The sequence below is a fragment of the Epinephelus lanceolatus genome, chromosome 13 (genome assembly GCF_041903045.1).
Source record: "Epinephelus lanceolatus isolate andai-2023 chromosome 13, ASM4190304v1, whole genome shotgun sequence".
Classification (NCBI taxonomy): domain Eukaryota; kingdom Metazoa; phylum Chordata; class Actinopteri; order Perciformes; family Serranidae; genus Epinephelus; species Epinephelus lanceolatus.
In genome coordinates this window covers 238,109-262,374 of record NC_135746.1, presented here as the reverse complement: position 1 = coordinate 262,374, position 24,266 = coordinate 238,109, and the positions used below count along the sequence as shown (strand labels likewise).

Here is a 24,266-nt window from a genome sequence, read left to right as displayed (position 1 = left end):
CTTGTTCTTAGTCTTTTACATCCGACCTGGAAAACCTCGCAGCCACTTTATTTGTTATAGTGTACCGTGCTCCTGGCCCGTATTCTGAATTTGTATCTGAATTCTCAGAGTTTTTATCCAGTTTAGTTGTTAAATCAGGTAAAGTTATTATTTTTAGGCGATTTTAACATTCATGTCGACGTTGATAATGACTCCCTGGCTACCGCGTTTATCTCATTAATAGACTCCATTGGCTTCAGTCAGGGTGTACATGAACCCACTCACTGTTTTAACCATACCCTCGATCTAGTTCTGACGTATGGAATTGAAATTGATAACCTAAAAGTCTTTCCACAGAATCCCTCGCTATCGGATCATTATCTGATTACTTTTGATTTCTTTTTACTCGATTACACGCCACTCAGCAACAGTTACTATACTAGATGTTTATCAGATAGTGCTGTCGCAAAATTTAAGGAAAAGATTACTCCGTCATTAAATTCAATACCAAGTCCCTCAGTAACAGAGGTTTCCTGTACCGACTTTGATCATTTTGTCGATAGCGCCGTAGGCTCAGTGTGAACAACACTTGACTCTGTAGCTCCTCTTAAAAAGAAGTTAAAAAAGCAAAGAAAGTTCGCTCCTTGGTATAACTCTCAAACCCGTAAGTTAAAACAAATATCGCGAAAATTTGAAAGGAATTGGCAATTGACCAAACTGGAAGAATCTCGTTTAATCTGGACAGACAGTCTCAAAACTTATAAGAGGGGCCTCCGCAATGCCAGAGCAAACTATTACTCAGCATTAATAGAAGACAATAAGAACAACCCCAGGTTTCTTTTCAGCACTGTAGCCAGGCTGACTGAGAGTCAAAGCTCTATTGAGCCTTGGATTCCTTTAGCCCTTAGCAGTAATGATTTTATGAGCTTTTTTAATGACAAAATTCTAACTATTAGAGGCAAAATTCATGACCTCCTGTCCTCAGATAGTACCTATCTAACCTCAAACACAGCTGTAAGACCTAATATATATTTAGATTGCTTCTCCCCAATTTCTCTTCAAGAATTGACAGCAGTGATGTCTTCATCTAAATCATCAACGTGTCTCTTAGACCCCATCCCAACTAGGCTACTTAAGGAGGTCTTTCCTTTAGTTAACACTCATATATTAGATATGATCAATATATCCTTATTAACAGGCTATGTACCACAGTCTTTTAAGGTAGCTGTAATTAAACCTCTACTAAAAAAGCCCACCCTGGATCCAGAGGTGTTAGCCAACTATAGACCAATATCTAATCTTCCCTTTATGTCAAAGATCCTTGAGAAAGTAGTCGCAGACCAGCTGTGTGATTTTCTCCATGATAATAATTTATTTGAGGAATTTCAGTCAGGATTTAGAGTGCATCATAGCACTGAGACAGCACTAGTTAAAATTACAAATGACCTTCTGATTGCTTCAGACAAAGGACTTGTCTCTGTACTTGTTTTATTAGATCTTAGTGCGGCGTTTGACACAATTGACCATCAAATTCTACTGCAGAGACTGGATCACTTAATTGGCCTAAAAGGTTCTGCACTAAGCTGGTTTAAATCTTATTTATCTGATCGTTTTCAATTTGCTGATGTTAATAATGAATCATCCTTACGTACCAAAGTTTGTTTTGGAGTTCCGCAAGGTTCTGTGCTCGGACCAATCCTATTTACTCTATATATGCTTCCTTTAGGTAACATCATTAGAAATCACTCTATAAATTTCCATTGTTATGCGGATGATATTCAGTTGTATTTATCGATGAAGCCAGAAGAAAGTAATCAATTAACTAAACTCCATAACTGCCTTAAAGACATAAAAACTTGGATGAGCACCAATTTCCTGATGTTAAAATTCAGACAAAACTGAAGTTATTGTTCTTGGCCCCAAACAACTCAGAGACTCTATCTGATGACATAGTTTCTCTAGATGGCATTGCTCTGGCCTCTAGCACTACCGTAAGAAACCTCGGAGTAATATTTGATCAAGATTTGTCTTTTAATTCTCATTTAAAACAAACCTCACGGACTGCATTTTTTCATCTGCGTAATATTGCGAAAATTAGGCCTATCCTGACCCAAAAAGATGCAGAAAAATTGGTCCACGCTTTTGTTACCTCTAGGCTGGATTACTGTAACTCTCTATTATCAGGTAGCTCTAGTAAGTCCTTAAAAACTCTCCAGCTAATTCAGAATGCAGCAGCACGTGTACTAACAGGAACTAAGAAACGAGATCATATTTCTCCTGTTTTAGCTTCTCTGTACTGGCTCCCTGTAAAATCCAGAATTGAATTTAAAATCCTACTGTTAACTTATAAAGCTCTAAATGGTCAAGCTCCATCATATCTTAGTGAGCTCATAGTGCCATATTATCCCACCAGAACACTGCGCTCTGAGAACGCAGGGTTACTCGTGGTCCCTAAAATCTCCAAAAGTAGATCAGGATCTAGAGCCTTCAGCTATCAGGCTCCTCTCCTGTGGAATCATCTTCCTGTTACGGTCCGGGAGGCAGACACCGTCTCCACATTTAAGACTAGACTTAAGACTTTCCTCTTTGATAAAGATTATAGTTAGGGCTGGCTCAGGCTTGCCCTGTACCAGCCCCTAGTTAGGCTGACTTAGGCCTAGTCTGCCGGAGGACCCCCCTATAATACACCGGGCACCTTCTCTCCTTCTCTCTCTCTCTCTTGTATTCTATTACTGCATCTTGCTAACTCGGCCATTCTGGATGTCACTAACTCGGCTTCTTCTCCGGAGCCTTTGTGCTCCACTGTCTCTCAGATTAACTCATATCACAGCGGTGCCTGGACAGCGTGACGTGTGTGGTTGTGCTGCCGTGGTCCTGCCAGATGCCTCCTGCTGCTGCTGCCATCATTAGTCATTAGTCATACTTCTACTGTTGTTATACACATATGACTATTGTCACACATGTATACTGCCAGATATTAATACATACTTTCAACATATTGTACCACAGTAGCCAAAACTATAACTATAATATTATTACTTTCAATAATGTTGTTGTAAGCTACTGTCATTACCTGCATCTCTCTCTCTCTCTCTCTGTCTCTCTCTCTCTCTCTCTGTCTCTCTGTCTCTCTCTCTGTCTCTCTCTCTCTGTCTCTCTCTCTCTCTCTTTCTGTCTCATTGTGTCATACGGATTACTGTTAATTTATTATGTTGATCTGTTCTGTACGACATCTATTGCACGTCTGTCCGTCCTGGAAGAGGGATCCCTCCTCAGTTGCTCTTCCTGAGGTTTCTACCGTTTTTTTTCCCTGTTAAAGGGTTTTTTTGGGGAGTTTTTCCTTATCCGCTGCGAGGGTCATAAGGACAGAGGGATGTCGTATGCTGTAAAGCCCTGTGAGGCAAATTGTGATTTGTGATATTGGGCTTTATAAATAAAATTGATTGATTGATTGATTGACTTTTGTATATTGGGGTTACAATTGTCATTTTAAATGCTGAAGGGTAAATGCTATCTTTTAATGACTGATTTGTGATATAAGTTATTGGGGTGGTTAAGTAGTTCTTATGTTTTTTAAGAAAAACTGTATCAAGTCCCCAATGATCCTTTGCCTTTGAATTTGATAAAGTTGAGATGATTTTATTCACTTTTTCCTCATTAATAGCATTGAATTTAAATGCATTAATTGCGTTAATGTCACTGCTCACTGTTACTGTCACTATTACTGTTTATGTCACTGCTCATTGTTACTGTCACTATCACTGTTCGCTGTTAATGTCACTGCTCACTGTTACTGTCACTGTCACTGCTCACTGTTACTGTCACTGCTCACTGTTACCGTCACTGCTCACTGTTACTGTCATTATCACTGTTCACTGATGATGTCACTGCTCACTGTTACTGTTAATGTCACTGCTCACTGTTACTGTTAATGTCACTGTTAATGTCACTGTCACTGCTCACTGTTACTGCTCACTGTTACTGTTAATGTCACTGTCACTGTTACTGTTAATGTCACTGCTCACTGTCACTGCTCACTGTCACTGTTAATGTCACTGCTCACTGTTAATGTCACTGTCACTGCTCACTGTTACTGTTAATGTCACTGTCACTGCTCACTGTTACTGTCACTGCTCACTGTTACTGCTCACTGCTCACTGTTAATGTCACTGCTCACTGTTACTGTCACTGCTCACTGTTACTGCTCACTGTTAATGTCACTGCTCACTGTTACTGTCACTGCTCACTGTTACTGTTCACTGTTACTGTCACTGCTCACTGTTACTGCTCACTGTTAATGTCACTGCTCACTGTTACTGTTCACTGTTACTGTTACTGTCACTGCTCACTGTCACTGTTACTATCACTGCTCACTGTTACTGCTTACTGTTACTATTATTGTCACTGCTCACTGTTAATGTCACTGTCACTGCTCACTGTTACTGCTAATGTCACTGCTCACTGCTCACTGTTACTGTCACTGCTCACTGTTACTGCTCACTGCTCACTGTTAATGTCACTGCTCACTGTTACTGTCACTGCTCACTGTTACTGCTCACTGTTAATGTCACTGTCACTGCTCACTGTTACTGCTCACTGTTACTGTTAATGTCACTGTCACTGTTACTGTTAATGTCACTGCTCACTGTCACTGCTCACTGTCACTGTTAATGTCACTGCTCACTGTTAATGTCACTGTCACTGCTCACTGTTACTGTTAATGTCACTGTCACTGCTCACTGTTACTGTCACTGCTCACTGTTACTGCTCACTGCTCACTGTTAATGTCACTGCTCACTGTTACTGTCACTGCTCACTGTTACTGCTCACTGTTAATGTCACTGCTCACTGTTACTGTCACTGCTCACTGTTACTGTTCACTGTTACTGTCACTGCTCACTGTTACTGCTCACTGTTAATGTCACTGCTCACTGTTACTGTCACTGCTCACTGTTACTGTTCACTGTTACTGTTACTGTCACTGCTCACTGTTACTGTTACTATCACTGCTCACTGTTACTGCTTACTGTTACTATTATTGTCACTGCTCACTGTTAATGTCACTGTCACTGCTCACTGTTACTGCTAATGTCACTGCTCACTGTTACTGTTAATGTCACTGCTCACTGTCACTGCTCACTGTTACTGTTAATGTCACTGTCACTGCTCACTGTTAATGTCACTGTCACTGCTACTGTTAATGTCACTGTCACTGCTCACTGTTACTGTTAATGTCACTGTCACTGCTCACTGTTACTGTCACCGCTCACTGTTACTATCACTGCTCACTGTTACTGTTACTGCTTACTGTTACTATTATTGTCACTGCTCACTGTTACTGCTCACTGTTACTGTTACTGCTCACTGTTACTGTTATTGTCACTGCTCATTGTTAATGTCACTGCTCATTGTTACTGTTACTGTCACTGCTCACTGTCACTGCTCACTGTTACTGTTACTGTCACTGCTCACTGTCACTGCTCATTGTTACTGTTACTGCTCACTGTTACTGTTACTGCTCACTGTTACTGTTACTGTCACTGCTCACTGTCACTGTTACTGCTCACTGTTACTGTCACTGCTCATTTTTACTGTTACTGTCACTGGTCACTGTCACTGCTCATTGTTAATGTCACTGCTCACTGTTACTGTCACTGCTCATTGTTACTGTTACTGCTCACTGTTACTGTTACTGCTCACTGTTACTGTTACTGTCACTGCTCACTGTCACTGTTACTGCTCACTGTTACTGTCACTGCTCATTGTTAATGTCAGTGCTCACTGTTACTGTCACTGCTCACTTTCACTGTTAGTGCTCACTGTCACTGCTCACTGTTACTGTCACTGCTCACTGTTACTGTCACTGCTCATTGTTAATGTTACTGCTCACTGTTACTGTTACTGCTCACTGTCACTGCTCACTGTTACTGCTCACTCTCACTGTTACTGTCACTGCTCACTGTTACTGTTACTATTACTATCACTGCTCACTGTTATTGCTCACTGTTACTGTCATGGTTAATGTCACTGCTCACTGTCACTGCTCATTGTTAATGTCACTGCTCACTGTTACTGTTACTGCTCACTGTCACTGCTCACCGTTACTGTCACTGCTCATTGTTAATGTCACTGCTCACTGTTACTGTTATTGTCACTGCTCACTGTTACTGCCAATAATCACTGTCACTGTTCACTGTTCACTGTCACTGCTAACCATTCAGGGTTTAAAATATTGCTTCAGGACTGTTTTACATGTCAACAGACTGATGCACAGTGAGCAGCTCCTGTCTGCAGCCGACTCTACGGTCAGCTGAACGAAACTGAAAACAGGACGATGGGCATTTGTCCTGATGGACGTCTGACAGAATGGTTAAACACACTGAATTATGTGTTTCTAATGTTTTCATTGAGAGATGAAAAGGAGGAGAGTCTTCAACAGCTGCACCTGCTGACAAACTACAGTGACTTCTTGTTTTATCACGGCTGGATGCACCTGTCCCTGTCACCTGACGTCTGCAGCTCACCTGAGCTCAGAGCTCTGACTGTGTTCAGAGAGACCATCGTCTCCCTCGTCCTCTGAGTCAGCAGCAAGGACAGACAGACTGAGAACGGACACACAGACAGACAGACAGACAGAGAGGGACAGAAAGGAAGAAGAGTCAGAGACACAAAGAGGACAGAGACAATGAAAGGGTCAGTCTCATCCTCACATTATAAAGAACGTCTGTCCTTTAAAGACAAATGTCCTCACTTTATAAAAAAATGTCTTCTGTTAATCAAAACAAACATTTGGAACACACTGTACTAAAGACACCATGCAAAGTCATGCAGAAAGTCTCGTGAGACATTCAGGACAGTTTAGTCTTTCAGTGGTTGTGTGTGACTGTTAGAGCAGGAGAGAGGAAGACGCCTGGAGCTGCTCGCTGCTTGCTGCTCAGCGCTCGGTGCCCCCCATTTTGACCCACTTCCTGCTCAGAGCTCATTAAAGTTTGATGGAGCCGACAGTGAGATGTAAACTGATTCACTTACACTTGTCCACTGAGACTTTACACTGACATGGACGCCTGTGTCCTCCACGGGGACATTGCTCTCTTCACACAACGTCAAACACACTGTCCATCACACAGTCAGCCGAGCAGCTGCAGGCGCCTTCAGCCTCCTGATGACATCACACATGAGCTGATGACATCACACATTACAGGTGAATAATGAAGATAAAACAGCAGTGTCAATCCCTCCTCTGCCACCACACTGATGCATGCTGGGAAATCACTCTGACATGTCTCTGGTTAGTCAGTTAGACGGTGTTCACACATCATAAAGAGACAGATGTTCACAGGAGGACAAGACCTGATTCTGGACTAAAACCAGTCTGCTGAACCAGTGAGACCAGTGTCCTCTGACACAGCTGAACCAGTGAAACCAGTGTCCTCTGACACAGTGGAACCAGTGAGACCAGTGTCCTCTGACACAGCTGAACCAGTGAGACCAGTGTCCTCTGACGCAGCTGCTGGTTTCTGTGTGAATGTGACTGTCAGCTTCATCTGATCCACTTTCCTCCAGCAGCAGATATTTATTATCTCAACACTGCTCTGAATGCACCGCTGCTACTGCTGTAATACTGATACTGCTGCTGTCTGAGCTCCTAACTCTACTTCATCTGAACAAACTAAGTACATGTAGCATAGTATTTCTATTGTCTGCTGCTTTACTCTACTCCTCCAGATATTGTACTGTTCAGTGTCTCTGATCTGACAGCTGTTAAACGTCACACAGCTTATTAACTGTGACGCTCTGATTCAGTAACCCGAGGTCGTCTCTTCAGTCTGATCAAAGGTTGGTGTGTGTGACACTGTTGATGAGTGTCGCTCTGTAGAAGTGGTATTTCTGACCAAAAATGTCACGTGACTTTTGTAACGTTGTGACGGCGTTATATTTTTTGCACAATGTATTTGGTAATATTACCACTGTTGTCAAAACACCTGACGACCTCTGATAGAATAAGACGCTGCGACATATCGATGAACATCTGGACTCTGGCATGATGGAGGGACGTTAATACACACCACAACGTCACCACCACAACCAGGCTGGACACAAACTACACCACGGACACATGACTTAACGTCACCACCACAACCGGGCCGTAAACAGACTACACCACGGTCACATGACTTAATGTCACCGCCACAACCAGGCCGTAAACAAACTACACCACGGTCACATGACTGAACGTCACCGCCACAACCAGGCCGTAAACAAACTACACCACGGTCACATGACTTAACGTCACCGCCACAACCAGGCCGTAAACAAACTACACCACGGTCACATGACCTAACGTCACCGCCACAACCATGCCGTAAACAAACTACACCACGGTCACATGACTTAACGTCATCGCCACAACCATGCCGTAAACAAACTACACCACGGTCACATGACTTAACGTCACCGCCACAACCGGGCCGTAAACCAACTACAACACGGTCACATGACTTAACGTCACCGCCACAACCGGGCTGTAAACAAACTACAACACGGTCACATGACTTAACGTCACTGCCACAACCGGGCCGTAAACAAACTACACCACGGTCACATGACTTAACGTCACCGCCACAACCGGGCCGTAAACAAACTACAACACGGTCACATGACTTAACGTCACCACCACAACCAGGCCATAAACCAGCTACACCACGGTCACATGACTGAACGTCACTGCCACAACCAGGCTGGACACAAACTACACCACGGTCACATGACTTAACGTCACCGCCACAACCATGCCGTAAACAAACTACACCACGGTCACATGACCTAACGTCACCACCACAACCATGCCGTAAACAAACTACACCACGGTTACATGACTTAACGTCACTGCCACAACCAGGCTGGACACAAACTACAATACGGTCACACGACTTAACGTTACCGCCACAACCGGGCCGTAAACAAACTACAATACGGTCACACATCTTAACATCACCGCCACAACCGGGCCGTAAACAAACTACACCACGGTCACACGACTTAACGTCACCGCCACAACCGGGCCGTAAACAAACTACAACACGGTCACATGACTTAACGTCACCACCACAACCGGGCCGTAAACAAACTACAACACGGTCACATGACTTAACGTTACCGCCACAACCGGGCCGTAAACCAACTACAACACGGTCACGACTTAACGTCACCGCCACAACCGGGCCGTAAACCAACTACAACACGGTCACATGACTTAACGTCACCACCACAACCAAGCCATAAACCAGCTACACCACGGTCATGTGACTGAACGTCACCGCCACAACCAGGCTGGACACAAACTACACCACGGTCACATGACTTAACGTCACCGCCACAACCATGCCGTAAACAAACTACACCACGGTCACATGACCTAACGTCACCACCACAACCATGCCGTAAACAAACTACAACACGGTCACATGACCTAACGTCACCGCCACAACCATGCTGTAAACAAACTACAACACGGTTACATGACTTGACGTCACTGCCACAACCAGGCTGGACACAAACTACACCACGGTCACACGACTTAACATCACCGCCACAACCGGGCCGTAAACAAACTACAATACGGTCACACGACTTAACATCACCGCCACAACCGGGCCGTAAACAAACTACACCACAGTCACACGACTTAACGTCACCGCCACAACCGGGCCGTAAACAAACTACAATACGATCACACGACTTAACGTTACCGCCACAACCGGGTCGTAAACAAACTACACCACGGTCACACGACTTAACGTCACCGCCACAACCGGGCCGTAAACAAACTACACCACGGTCACACGACTTAACGTCACCGCCACAACCGGGCCGTAAACAAACTACAATACGATCACACGACTTAACGTCACCGCCACAACCGGGCCGTAAACAAACTACACCACGGTCACACGACTTAACGTCACCGCCACAACCGGGCCGTAAACAAACTACAATACGATCACACGACTTAACGTTACCGCCACAACCAGGCCGTAAACAAACTACAATACAGTCACACGACTTAACGTCACCGCCACAACCGGGCCGTAAACAAACTACACCACGGTCACACGACTTAACGTCACCGCCACAACCGGGCCGTAAACAAACTACAATACGGTCACACGACTTAACATCACCGCCACAACCGGGCCGTAAACAAACTACAATACGGTCACACGACTTAACATCACCGCCACAACCGGGCCGTAAACAAACTACACCACGGTCACACGACTTAACGTCACCGCCACAACCGGGCCGTAAACAAACTACAATACGGTCACACGACTTAACGTCACCGCCACAACCGGGAGGTAAACAAACTACAATACGGTCACATGACTTAACGTCACCGCCACAGTGAGGCTGTGACGTTGTGTTGGGCATGACGGCGTTTTGTAGTCTCATCTTGTCAGGGAAACATAAAACTATGGTATTTACTGACGTCACTTCAGCTTGTGTGAACCACAGACCTTATTTCACACACTGGCATTAAAACCAGGAAACAGGAAGTGCTAACATGCTAACATGCTACCTGACTCTGTCAGGAATGAATAAAGTTTTGTGTGTCAGTCCTGATGAGCTTCAGACAAACTCTTTGTTTCAGACATGAATACTGAATATTTACTGAGACACAGAAACACAGATAAAGAATCCTTCAGTCTTCTTTCTCTAAAAGTCTGAACAGAAGAAGAAGAAGCAGCAGTGAACGTGCAAGTGTATGAACGTGTGAGTGTATGAACGTGTGAGTGCCGCCTCAGGACCAATTCAGATAGAGAGACAGCAGACTGAAGACAGCAGAGGAACTACAGACGATTGTCCTCCTCAGTGAAGTGTCTCTGTGTGAACACACTGTAACTGACCAAACATCAACGTCTTTGAACGTCCGTCCAGCCGCCGAGGACAAACAGCACGCACTGATCTCAGGTCAGACACGGCGGCCGTTAAGACTCACTCGCTGAGGCTTTTGCCTCGCCTCATGGAGGACACCACGGGCCCAGAGAGACACTCCTCCCTCAGGGGGACAACACTGCAGGGTGAGGATGGGGGACGCACAGGAAGCGGAAGGCAGGGAGGACGAGGCAGAGAGGACGAGGTAAGGATGCAAGGAGCCAGGAAAGGATATAAGGAGACAAGAACAGGAAGTAAAATAGAAATATAAAGACATCTTGGACAGAGTGGGGACATGAGACAGAGGGACAGATACCTGGCCAGGTGGAACATCAACAGAGGGACATGACAGTGTGTAAGGTCAGAGCAGAGGGACAGACACCTGGACAGGTGGGACATCAACAGAGGGACATGACAGTGTGTAAGGTCAGAGCAGAGGGACAGACACCTGGACAGGTGGAACATCAACAGAGGGACATGACAGTGTGTAAGGTCAGAGCAGAGGAACAGAGGGCCAGAGGGCCTTTATTGTGAAATCAGAGGTGGTGACGAAGATGTTCAGCTTCAGATTTACTGAACATGGTTTTAATAAACGTTCTGTACTTCCTGTTTGGGTTAAAGTTTTATCACCATGTGCTGGTGAGTCATCGTCCGCTTTAATAAACATTTCTTTAACGTCCTGACAGATTAATATGATGTAATAATAATAATAAAATGTTTTTCCACTGTTGAAGTGATTTGGGGAAAGATGTGTTGGATCAGCGCTCTGCGTCAGATCAGGAAACAGAGTGTGATTGGTTCATCCTCAGACACAGAGTCAGGATCTGAACAACAGGAAGAGGAAGACAACACAACAGCAACTGCACAGGAAGTTGAATACAGCACGTAGGAGCAGAGGGCTGAGTCTGAGGAGGAACTTTTCTCCTGAATCATTTTAAAGAAACTTAAAGATGTGAAATTCCTGTGTATCACAGCCTGAACTTATGACCCACTGCCTCATACTGACACACCAATGCTTATAAACCATCATTTATTTATATTACTATGATAATATTTCTCCCATCAAAGATATATATTTGAAACACAAAGTCCAGTCGATATTTAAACTCATGTCAGTAATAAAAACTCTAAAGAAGACTGTGTGCTAGTCTCAGCTCAGGACAGGGCTACAGTAAGAAGACCCTTCAAATCTCAGTCATCATTTAAAGTTGACTTTACTGATGATGTCATCACTGAGAGAGTGGAGAGTCTTACTCTTTGTGACTGTTGGTCCGTTCTGATGGGTCCTGGTCACCCACAGGAGAACTGCGACTGGACCAGAGGACACACATACGCACACACACACACACACACATGAAATCATGATTATGCAGCGCACGTGATGACTTGTATTGTTTACATGACAGCATGTCATTTCTGTCTCTACATGGTTGCACGTTTACAATTCTCCTTTGCTCTGTATCGTGCGCGGTGGAGTTCGGCCCCGATGCGCGCACACACACACAGACCAACCTCTCTCGCTCTCCCTCTGCCATTTTCCACACGCTGTTTTTGAAATCTTACGCGATCACCTGCCCCTCGCATCATTCGTAGTTCACCTACTTGACTGGCTTGTGGAGTGAGAGGAGGGGAGAAGGCAGTATTGCACATACGTGGCTTCCGTAGAAGACAAAATAACATCTCCAGGTACCCTTGATTTCAGTAAATTTGAAATCGTTTGACCTCAAAATCGTAATCGTGATCACAAGACGATTAATTGCAAAGTCCTAGTTCAGATTCATTTTTATCCTCTGCTGACGTTAAACGGATTCACGCTCAGTTACAGCTGAAACCTTAAAAAGATTAAAACTGTCTGAGTGCACTCTGTTCAGACGCTACTAACACCTCCTTCTGTTTAAAACCAAAGTGTGAAAACAACATGTTGTGGGTTTATGCTAAGCTAAGCTAGCTGTTTCCAGTCTTTATGCTAAGCTAAGCTAAGCTAAGCTGTTTCCCTGTTTCCAGTCTTTATGCTAAGCTAAGCTAACTGTTTCCCTGTTTCCAGTCTTTATGCTAAGCTAAGCTAACTGTTTCCCCGTTTCCAGTATTTATGCTAAGCTAGGCGAGCTGTTTCCCCCTGTTTCCAGTCTTTATGCTAAGCTAAGCTGTTTCCAGTCTTTATGCTAAGCTACGCTAACTGTTTCCCCGTTTCCAGTATTTACGCTAAGCTAGGCGAGCTGTTTCCCCGTTTCCAGTCTTTATGCAAAGCTAACTTTTTCCCCCTGTTTACAGTCTTTATGCTAAGCTAAGCGTTTCCCCTGTTTCCAGTCTTTTGCTAAGCTAAGCTAAGCTAGCTGTTTCCCCTGCAGATCATTTAGGCTTCATGATCCACTAAGCAGCTTTAACTGGAATGACAAGGCTCCGCCCCCAACGCTGTATCCAGGGGTCTTTGTACATTCCTGGTTAAAACACAGACTTTTCCTGAGGTGTGACTACACCTTTACTCAGGCCAGGTCATGTGACCTTACCAGCCATAGGTCTTCTGTGGTTTGGGCAGCGGGTCGTCGAAAAACGAGTCCCCGTCTTCAGGATCGTCCTCCACCTCCAGGTTCAGGTCCAGAGGCTCCTTCTTGTGGTCAGACGCCTCGCTGTTTCTGGAGCCCTGCTGCTGAAGGTCTCCTTTACCCACAGAAGCCACGACTCCCGAGTCCTGAGCGTGAACATGAAAACATGACAGACGACACAAACATTAGGCGTATCCAGAAACAGGAAGCTGAATATCAGATCCAGACTGTTAATGATGACAGAGGAAAACATGGAGGCAACTGTCCCTGATGTCTCCTCATGATGTTCATGTGGGAGGCAGACACCGTCTCCACATTTAAGACTAGACTTAAGACTTTCCTCTTTGATAAAGCTTATAGTTAGGGCTGGCTCAGGCTTGCCCTGTACCAGCCCCTAGTTAGGCTGACTTAGGCCTAGTCTGCCGGAGGACCCCCTATAATACACCGGGCACCTTCACTCCTTCTCGCTCTCTCTCTCTCTCTCATATTCTATTACTGCATCTTGCTAACTCGGCCATTCTGGATGTCACTAACTCGGCTTCTTCTCCGGAGCCTTTGTGCTCCACTGTCTCTCAGATTAACTCATATCACAGCGGTGCCTGGACAGCGTGACGTGTGTGGTTGTGCTGCTGCCGTGGTCCTGCCAGATGCCTCCTGCTGCTGCTGCCATCATTAGTCATTAGTCATACTTCTACTGTTATTATACACATATGACTATTGTCACACATGTATGCTGCCAGATATTAATACATACTTTCAACATATTGTACCACAGTAGCCAGAACTATAATATTATTACTTTCATTAATGTTGTTGTAAGCTACTGTCATTACCGTCTGTACTGCATCTCTCTCTCTCTCTCTCTGTCTCTCTCTCTCTCTCTGTCTCATTGTGTCATACGGATTACTGTTAATTTATTATGCTGATCTGTTCTGTACGACATCTATTGCACGTCTGTCCGTCCTGGAAGAGGGATCCCTCCTCAGTTGCTCTTCCTGAGGTTTCTACCGTTTTTTTCCCTGTTGAAGGGTTTTTTTGGGGAGTTTTTCCTGATCAGCTGTGAGGGTCATAAGGACAGAGGGATGTGTCTCTGTGTCTCTCAGTGTGTCTGTGTGTCTCAGTGTGTATTTCTGTGTCTCAGTGTGTCTGTGTGTCTCAGTGCGTGTCTGTGTGTCTCAGTGTGTCTCAGTGTGTCTCTGTGTCTCAGTGTGTCTGTGTGTCGCTGTGTCTCAGTGTGTCTGTGTCTCTGTGTGTCTGCGTCTCTGTGTCTCAGTGTGTGTCTGTGTGTCTCAGTGTGTATCTCTGTGTCTCAGTGTGTCTCAGTGTGTATCTCTGTGTCTCAGTGTGTATCTCTGTGTCTCAGTGTGTCTGTGTGTCTCAGTGTGTCTGTGTCTCTGTGTGTCTGTGTCTCTGTGTGTCTGTGTCTCTCTGTATCTCAGTGTGTCCGTGTCTCTGTGTCTCTGTGTCTCAGTGTGTCTGTATGTCTGTGTGTCTCTGTGTGTCTGTGTCTCAGTGTGTCTGTGTCTCAGTGTGTCTGTGTGTCTCAGTGTGTCTGTGTCTCTGTGTGTCTGTGTCTCTGTGTGTCTGTGTCTCTCTGTATCTCAGTGTGTCCGTGTCTCTGTGTGTCTGTGTCTCAGTGTGTCTGTGTCTCTCTGTATCTCAGTGTGTCCGTGTCTCTGTGTCTCTGTGTGTCTGTGTCTCAGTGTGTCTGTGTGTCTGTGTGTCTCTGTGTGTCTGTGTGTCTGTGTGTCTCTGTGTCTCTGTGTGTCTCTCTGTCTCTCTGCGTGTCTGTGTCTGTGTGTGTCTCTGTGTCTCGTGTGTCTGTGTCTCTGTGTGTCTGTGTGTGTCTGTGTGTGTCTATGTCTCAGTATGTCAGTGTCTGTGTCGCTGTGTCTCTGTGTGTCTGTGTTTCAGTGTCTATGTGTCTGTGTCTCAGTGTGTCTGTGTGTCTGTGTCTGTGTGTCTCAGTGTGTGTCTGTGTGTCTGTGTCTCAGTGTGTCTGTGTGTCTCTGTGTGTCTCAGTGTCTCTGTGTCTCTCTGTGTGTCTGTGTGTCTCTCTGTCTCTCTGTGTGTCTCAGTGTCTCTGTGTCTCTCTGTGTGTCTGTGTCTCTGTGTGTCTGTGTGTCTGTCTGTGTGTCTGTGTCTCTATGTGTCTGTGTCTCTGTGTGTCTGTGTCTCTGTGTGTCTGTGTGTCTCTGTGTCTCAGTGTGTCTGTGTCTCAATGTGTCTGTGTGTCTGTGTGTCTGTCTGTGTGTCTCTGTGTGTCTGTGTCTCAGTGTGTCTGTGTGTCTCTGTGTGTCTCAGTCTCTGTGTCTCAGTGTGTCCGTGTCTCAGTGTGTCTGTGTCTGTGTGTGTCTGTGTGTGTCTGTGTCTCAGTGTGTCTGTGTCTCTGTGTGTCTGTGTTTCAGTGTCTGTGTGTCTGTGTCTCTGTGTGTCTGTGTCTCAGTGTGTCTGTGTGTCTCTGTGTCTCTGTGTGTCTCTCTGTCTCTCTGTGTGTCTCAGTGTCTCTGTGTCTCTCTGTGTGTCTGTGTCTCTGTGTGTCTCTGTGTGTCTGTCTGTGTGTCTGTGTCTCTATGTGTCTGTGTCTCTGTGTGTCTGTGTCTCTGTGTGTCTGTGTGTCTCTGTGTCTCAGTGTGTCTGTGTCTCAGTGTGTCTGTGTGTCTGTCTGTGTGTCTCAGTGTGTCTGTGTCTCAGTGTGTCTGTGTGTCTCTGTGTGTCTCAGTCTCTGTGTCTCAGTGTGTCCGTGTCTCAGTGTGTCTGTGTCTGTGTGTGTCTGTGTGTGTCTGTGTCTCAGTGTGTCTGTGTCTCTGTGTGTCTGTGTTTCAGTGTCTGTGTGTCTGTGTCTCTGTGTGTCTGTGTCTCAGTGTGTCTGTGTGTCTCTGTGTGTCTGTGTTTCAGTGTCTGTGTGTCTGTGTCTCTGTGTGTCTGTGTCTCAGTGTGTCTCTGTGTCTCAGTGTGTCTCTGTGTGTCTGTGTGTCTCAGTGTGTCTGTGTCTGTGTGTCTCTCTGTGTGTCTGTGTGTCTCTGTGTCTCTCTGTGTGTCTGTGTGTCTCTGTGTGTGTCTGTGTGTCTCTGTGTCTCAGTGTGTCTGTGTTTCAGTGTGTCTGTGTGTCTCTGTGTGTCTCTCTGTCTCTCTGTGTGTCTGTGTCTCAGTGTGTCTGTGTCTCTGTGTGTCTGTGTCTCTGTGTGTCTCTGTGTGTCTGCGTCTCTGTGTGTCTCAGTCTCTGTGTCTCTGTGTGTCTCTGTGTGTCTGTGTCTCTGTGTGTCTGTGTCTCAGTGTGTCTCTGTGTGTCTGTGTCTGTGTGTGTCTCTCTGTGTGTCTGTGTGTTTCTGTGTGTCTGTGTGTCTCTCTGTGTGTCTGTGTCTCTGTGTGTCTCTGTGTCTCAGTGTGTCTGTGTCTCTGTGTGTCTCAGTCTCTGTGTCTCTCTCTGTGTGTCTCAGTGTGTCTGTGTGTCTCTGTGTGTCTGTGTGTCTCTGTGTGTCTGTGTGTCTCTGTGTCTGTGTGTCTCTCTGTGTGTCTGTGTCTCAGTGTGTCTGAGTGTCGCTGTGTCTCAGTGTGTCTGTGTGTCTCTGTGTGTCTCTCTGTCTCTCTGTGTGTCTGTGTTTCAGTGTGTCTATGTCTCAGTGTGTCTCTGTGTGTCTCTGTGTCTCAGTGTGTCTGTGTCGCTGTGTCTCAGTGTGTCTCTGTGTGTCTGTGTTTCAGTGTCTATGTGTCTGTGTCTCAGTGTGTCTGTGTCTCAGTGTGTCTGTGTGTCTCAGTGTGTGTCTGTGTGTCTCTGTGTCTCAGTGTGTCTGTGTCTCTGTGTCTCTGTGTGTCTGTGTGTCTGTGTCTCAGTGTGTCTGTGTCTCTCTGTCTCTGTGTGTCTCTGTGTGTCTCTGTGTGTCTGTGTGTCTCTGTGTCTGTCTGTATGTCTGTGTCTCTATGTGTCTCTGTGTCTCAGTGTGTCTGTGTCTCTGTGTGTCTGTGTCTCTGTGTCTCTGTGTGTCTCTCTGTCTCTCTGTGTGTCTCAGTGTCTCTGTGTCTCTCTGTGTGTCTGTGTCTCTGTGTGTCTCTGTGTGTCTGTGTGTCTGTCTGTGTGTCTGTGTCTCTATGTGTCTGTGTCTCTGTGTGTCTGTGTCTCAGTGTGTCTGTCTGTGTGTCTCAGTGTGTCTGTGTCTCTGTGTGTCTCAGTCTCTGTGTCTCAGTGTGTCCGTGTCTCAGTGTGTCTGTGTCTGTGTGTGTCTGTGTGTGTCTGTGTCTCAGTGTGTCTGTGTCTCTGTGTGTCTGTGTTTCAGTGTCTGTGTGTCTGTGTCTCTGTGTGTCTGTGTCTCAGTGTGTCTGTGTGTCTCTGTGTGTCTGTGTTTCAGTGTCTGTGTGTCTGTGTCTCTGTGTGTCTGTGTCTCAGTGTGTCTCTGTGTCTCAGTGTGTCTCTGTGTGTCTGTGTGTCTCAGTGTGTCTGTGTGTCTCTCTGTGTGTCTGTGTGTCTCTGTGTCTCTCTGTGTGTCTGTGTCTGTGTGTCTCTGTGTGTGTCTGTGTGTCTCTGTGTCTCAGTGTGTCTGTGTGTCTCTGTGTGTCTCTCTGTCTCTCTGTGTGTCTGTGTCTCAGTGTGTCTGTGTCTCTGTGTGTCTGTGTCTCAGTGTGTCTGTGTTTCAGTGTGTCTGTGTGTCTGTGTCTCAGTGTGTCTGTGTCTCTGTGTGTCTGTGTCTCAGTGTGTCTGTGTCTCTGTGTGTCTGTGTCTCAGTGTGTCTGTGTCTCTGTCTCTCTGTGTGTCTCAGTCTCTGTGTCTCTGTGTGTCTGTGTCTCTGTGTGTCTCTGTGTGTCTGTGTCTCTGTGTGTCTGTGTCTCAGTGGGTCTGCGTCTCTGTGTGTCTCAGTCTCTGTGTCTCTGTGTGTCTCTGTGTGTCTGTGTCTCTGTGTGTCTGTGTCTCAGTGTGTCTGTGTCTCTGTGTCTCTGTGTGTCTCTCTGTGTGTCTGTGTGTTTCTGTGTGTCTGTGTGTCTCTCTGTCTCTCTGTGTGTCTGTGTCTCTGTGTGTCTCAGTCTCTGTGTCTCTCTCTGTGTGTCTCAGTGTGTCTGTGTGTCTCTGTGTGTCTGTGTGTCTCTGTGTGTCTCTGTGTGTGTCTGTGTGTCTGTGTGTCTCTCTGTGTGTCTGTGTCTCAGTGTGTCTGAGTGTCGCTGTGTCTCAGTGTGTCTGTGTGTCTCTCTGTCTCTCTGTGTGTCTGTGTTTCAGTGTGTCTATGTCTCTGTGTCTGTGTCTCTGTGTGTCTCTGTGTCTCAGTGTGTCTGTGTCGCTGTGTCTCTGTGTGTCTGTGTTTCAGTGTCTATGTGTCTGTGTCTCAGTGTGTCTGTGTCTCAGTGTGTCTGTGTGTCTCAGTGTGTGTCTGTGTGTCTCTGTGTCTCAGTGTGTCTGTGTCTCTGTGTGTCTCAGTCTCTGTGTCTCTGTGTGTCTGTGTCTCAGTGTGTCTGTGTCTCTCTGTCTCTCTGTGTCTCTGTGTGTCTGTGTGTCTCTGTGTCTGTCTGTGTGTCTGTGTCTCTATGTGTCTCTGTGTCTCAGTGTGTCTGTGTCTCTGTGTGTCTGTGTCTCTGTGTGTCTGTGTGTCTCTGTGTGTCTCAGTGTGTCTGTGTCTCAGTGTGTCTGTGTGTCTCTGTGTGTCTCTGTGTCTCAGTGTGTCTGTGTGTCTCTCTGTGTCTCTGTGTCTCTCTGTGTGCCTGTGTGTCTGTGTGTCTCTGTGTCTCTATGTGTCTCTGTGTCTCAGTGTGTCTGTGTCTCTGTGTGTCTGTGTGTCTCTGTGTGTCTCAGTGTGTCTGTGTGTCTCAGTCTCTGTGTCTCAGTGTGTCTGTGTCTCTGTGTGTCTCAGTCTCTGTGTCTCAGTGTGTCCGTGTCTCAGTGTGTCTGTGTCTCTGTGTGTCTGTGTCTCTGTGTCTCAGTGTGTCTGTGTCTCTGTGTGTCTGTGTTTCAGTATCTGTGTGTCTGTGTCTCAGTGTGTCTGTGTGTCTCTGTGTGTCTCAGTCTCTGTGTCTCAGTGTGTCTGTGTCTCAGTGTGTCTCTCTGTCTCTCTGTGTGTCTCTGTGTGTCTGTGTGTGTCTGTGTGTCTCTGTGTGTCTGTGTGTCTCAGTGTGTCTGTGTCTGTGTGTCTCTCTGTCTCTCTGTCTCTCTGTGTGTCTGTGTGTCTCTCTGTGTGTCTGTGTCTGTGTGTTTCTGTGTGTCTCTGTGTGTCTGTGTCTCAGTGTGTCTGTGTCTGTGTGTCTCAGTCTCTGTGTCTCAGTGTGTCTCAGTGTGTCTGTGTCTCTGTGTGTCTGTGTCTCTGTGTGTCTGTGTCTCAGTGTGTCTGTGTGTCTCTGTCTCTGTGTCTCAGTGTGTCTGTGTCTCAGTGTGTCTGTGTCTGTGTGTCTCTCTGTCTCTGTGTGTCTCTGTGTCTCTCTGTGTGTCTGTGCGTGTCTGTGTGTCTCTGTGTGTCTGTGTCTCAGTGTGTCTGTGTGTCTGTGTCTGTGTGTCTCTGTGTCTCTGTGTGTCTCTCTGTCTCTCTGTGTGTCTGTGTCTCAGTGTGTCTGTGTCTCTGTGTGTCTCAGTGTGTCTGTGTCTGTGTGTCTGTGTGTCTCTGTGTCTCTCTGTGTGTCTGTGTCTGTGTGTGTCTGTGTGTCTCTGTGTGTCTGTGTCTCAGTGTGTCTGTGTGTCTCTCTGTCTCTCTGTGTGTCTGTGTCTCAGTGTGTCTGTGTCTCTGTGTGTCTGTGTCTCAGTGCGTCTGTGTGTCTCTGTGTGTCTCTCTGTCTCTCTGTGTGTGTGTCTCAGTGTGTCTGTGTCTCTGTGTCTCAGTGTGTCTGTGTCTGTGTCTCTCTGTGTGTCTGTGTCTGTGTGTCTGTGTCTCTCTGTGTGTCTGTGTCTCAGTGTGTCTGTGTGTCTCTGTGTCTCTGTGTGTCTCTCTGTCTCTCTGTGTGTCTGTGTCTCAGTGTGTCTGTGTCTCTGTGTGTCTGTGTCTCAGTGTGTCTGTGTTTCAGTGTGTCTGTGTGTCTCTGTGTGTCTCTCTGTCTCTCTGTGTGTCTGTGTCTCAGTGTGTCTGTGTCTCTTTGTGTCTGCCTCAGTGTGTCTCTGTGTCTCTGTGTGTCTCAGTGTGTCTCTGTTTCTCTGTGTGTCTCTCTGTGTGTCTGTGTGTTTCTGTCTCTCTGTGTGTCTGTGTCTCTGTGTGTCTGTGTCTCTGTGTGTCTGTGTCTCAGTGTGTCTGTGTGTCTCAGTGTGTCTGTGTCTCAGTGTGTCTGTGTCTGTGTGTCTGTGTGTCTGTGTCTCTGTCTCTCTGTGTGTCTGTGTCTCTGTCTCTCTGTGTGTCTGTGTCTCTGTGTGTCTGTGTGTCTCTGTCTGTCTGTGTGTCTGTGTCTCTATGTGTCTCTGTGTCTCAGTGTGTCTCTCTGTCTCTCTGTGTGTCTGTGTCTCAGTGTGTCTGTGTCTCTGTGTGTCTCAGTGTGTCTGTGTCTGTGTGTCTGTGTGTCTCTGTGTCTCTCTGTGTGTCTGTGTCTCTGTGTGTTTCTGTGTCTCTGTGTGTCTGTGTATCTGTGTCTCAGTGTGTCTCTGCGTGTCTCTGTGTGTCTGTGTCTCTGTGTGTGTCTGTGTCTCTGTGTGTCTGTGTCTCTGTGTGTCTCTGCGTGTCTCTGTGTGTCTGTGTCTCTGTGTGTGTCTGTGTCTTTGTGTGTCTGTGTCTCAGTGTGTCTGTGTGTCGCTGTGTCCCAGTGTGTCTGTGTCTCTGTGTGTCTGTGTTTCAGTGTGTCTGTGTGTCTCAGTGTGTCTGTGTGTGTCTCTGTGTGTCCCAGTGTGTCTGTGTCTCTGTGTGTCTCAGTGTGTCTGTGTGTCTCAGTGTGTCCCTGTGTCTCTGTGTCTCTGTGTGTTTCTGTGTCTCTGTGTGTCTGTGTATCTGTGTCTCAGTGTGTCTCTGTGTGTCTCTGTGTGTCTGTGTCTCAGTGTGTGTCTGTGTCTCTGTGTGTCTGTGTCTCTGTGTGTGTCTGTGTGTCTCAGTGTGTCTCAACATGTCTCTGTGTGTCTGTGTGTCTCTGTGTGTGTCTGTGTCTCTGTGTGTCTGTGTCTCTGTGTGTCTGTGTGTCGCAGTGTGTGTCTGTGTCTCTGTGTGTCTGTGTCTCTGTGTGTGTGTGTGTCTGTGTGTCTCTGTGTGTCTGTGTGTCGCAGTGTGTGTCTGTGTCTCTGTGTCTGTGTCTCAGTGTGTGTCTGTGTCTGTGTGTGTCTGTGTCTCTGTGTGTGTCTGTGTCTCAGTGTGTTTCTGTGTCTCTGTGTGTCTGTGTCTCTGTGTGTGTGTGTGTCTGTGTGTCTCTGTGTGTCTGTGTGTCTGAGTGTGTGTCTGTGTCTCAGTGTGTCTGTGTCTCTGTGTCTCTGTGTCTCAGTGTGTTTCTGTGTCTCAGTGTGTCTGTGTCTCTGTGTGTGTCTGTGTCTCTGTGTGTGTCTGTGTCTCTGTGTGTGTCTGTGTCTCTGTGTGTGTCTGTGTCGCAGTGTGTGTCTGTGTCTCTTTGTGTCTCAGTGTCGAGGTCAGACTGAGTTTATGAACGGTCCAGTTTGTAGTGAACGCAGCCTGTAGCTGAGAGATCGACATATCTCACCTCAAACGTGATGAAGAAATGGTTTAATGAAGATTTTGATTTTCACTGAAATAAAACTACAAACATGAAATTAAGAAACGCCATGTTAATAACATTTGATTAAATAATGTCAGTTAGCTTAGCATCAGTTAGCTTAGCATGACCAGGTTATCACTACAACCTGTACTTGTTCAGTTCAATGATCCACCCACTTGATGAGTCACTGGTCTGAGACTGGTTCACAGTTCCTGAACAGACTCATGTCTCTGCTCCAGTTTGTTCTGCAGGTTTAACTCAGCTCAGGTTTTCCTCCCACTGACGCTGACGTCACACTCAGACTCATTTCTTCAGTGTGTCCACAGATCTTTATGTAACAGATGATTCATTAACATTCAACTACAGACCTGTGTGTTTTATAAACGTCATGGTGACTCCAGTTACCAGTAACACCCACCCACACCCTCCTGTGATGTCATCTGTCTATGTCACATTTACCATCAGTGGCTCCATCTAGGTCATGGCGTGTTATCGTGTCTCTACACGTGGAAACTCTGAAGGTTTAACACACATTATTTATTGATCTAAAATCTATTTCACTGGTTGACTGATTGTGTTTTCATCAGCTGTTTGTGCCCTGCTCTTTAGTCTCAGATGAATTTGAGGTTTGTTTTATGTTCAGCTGGTCAGTGATGTGGACGCAGAGCGCTGTGACCTGCAGCGACCTGTACGACAGGTAACGCCTCATTCATCATGTCTTTATGTTCAGTAAACTAAGTCCTGACAGGCCACGCCCACTCTGACTGCACCTGAAACCACCACTGTTACAGCTACTGTTAAATGAAGAGGCTGCTTGTTGTGAATAATAAAAAGACGAAAATATAAATGTTCTTTTGTTAGAGCAGAAACAACAGGTGCTTAAATCATGTTGAGTTTATCTGACACATGTTTAGTGTCGGTTTGATCAGAGTAACACGCAGCAGACAGGTGTTTCCTCAGCCCTGAGTACTGTCTGCAGGTGCTCCAGGTAAACCTCTACTAATAACTCAGGACACAAACTGAACCGACAGAAGTGACAGTGACCACACCTGTACAGGTGTAGATTGAGATCACTCATATCTGACAGCAGTCTGTGTGTATGTGTGTGTGTGCGTGTGCGTGTGTTCAGGTGAGTTCAGGTGTGTTGAGGTGAGTTCAGGTGAGTTCAGGTGTGTTGAGGTGAGTTCAGGTGTGTACAGGTGAGTTCAGGTGAGAGTGATGACTGAGCTCACTTAGTGAGCAGAGGACAGTGTCAGGGAACAAACATGGTCCACACACGTACGCAGACGCTTCAGGCTATGTAACATTGATTTAACGTGACGCTGCGTTTGCCAGCTACAGTCTGAGCGTTACAGCCAGGAGGCGCTATAACACGAAACAACCAGAGAAAACTGAACCTTTTTGTTTGAGCTGACTCCTGCTCAGAAACACCACAGCTGATCAGTCTGTCACAACTCCTGCTGAACGTGTCTGTGTGATTGTCATCACCTCTTCATTCACACACGGGTCACGTGTTTGTCCCAACTCGACCACATGATGTCATTAAGGTTTGTGAACGACTATAGTGTATAGTGTGTGTGAAAGCTGAGTCACTGTACAGGTACAGGTGTCTCTGACATAAAGCTGAGTCATTGTACAGGTACAGGTGTCTCTGACATAAAGCTGAGTCACTGTACAGGTACAGGTGTCTCTGATATAAAGCTGAGTCACTGTACAGGTACAGGTGTCTCTGACATAAAGCTGAGTCACTGTACAGGTACAGGTGTCTCTGACAAAAAGCTGAGTCACTGTACAGGTACAGGTGTCTCTGACATAGAGCTGAGTCATTGTACAGGTACAGGGGTCTCTGACATAGAGCTGAGTCATTGTACAGGTACAGGTGTCTGACATAAAGCTGAGTCATTGTACAGGTACAGGTGTCTCTGACATAAAGCTGAGTCATTGTACAGGTACAGGTGTCTCTGACATAGAGCTGAGTCATTGTACAGGTAGAGGTGTCTCTGACATAAAGCTGAGTCACTGTACAGGTACAGGTGTCTCTGACATAAAGCTGAGTCATTGTACAGGTACAGGTATGTCCAGGTGTTGTTACCTTTGCTGCAGTCTGACTCTGTCCTCCTTTATATCTGGGGATCTGTGCACACAGGGACACAGCAGCTGTCAGAACTCTGAACCTGAACTCAACTATCACTCTGCTTTAGTGACTTCCTGTCACACTCCGTG

The 24,266-nt window shown here is 46.2% G+C and overlaps 1 protein-coding gene across 10 annotated transcripts in view; it reads right to left on the bottom strand.

Moving 5' to 3' along the window:
• cep43 (centrosomal protein 43) overlaps window positions 1-24,266 on the bottom strand; it is a 61,101-nt gene that overhangs the window by 9,021 nt on the left and 27,814 nt on the right. For 2 of the 10 annotated variants that reach the window (XM_078173577.1, XM_078173578.1), the window contains 6 exons: window positions 24,136-24,177; window positions 13,422-13,603; window positions 12,169-12,225; window positions 11,231-11,362; window positions 10,979-11,053; window positions 6,504-6,581 (listed from right to left, as the gene is read on the bottom strand). In XM_078173577.1, coding sequence (XP_078029703.1) covers window positions 6,504-6,581; window positions 10,979-11,053; window positions 11,231-11,362; window positions 12,169-12,225; window positions 13,422-13,603; window positions 24,136-24,177 — 566 coding nt within the window. The remainder of the gene's footprint in view (window positions 1-6,503; window positions 6,582-10,978; window positions 11,054-11,230; window positions 11,363-12,168; window positions 12,226-13,421; window positions 13,604-24,135; window positions 24,178-24,266) is intronic. The other 8 variants (XM_078173580.1, XM_078173581.1, XM_078173579.1 and 5 more) reach the window with 7 other exon arrangements.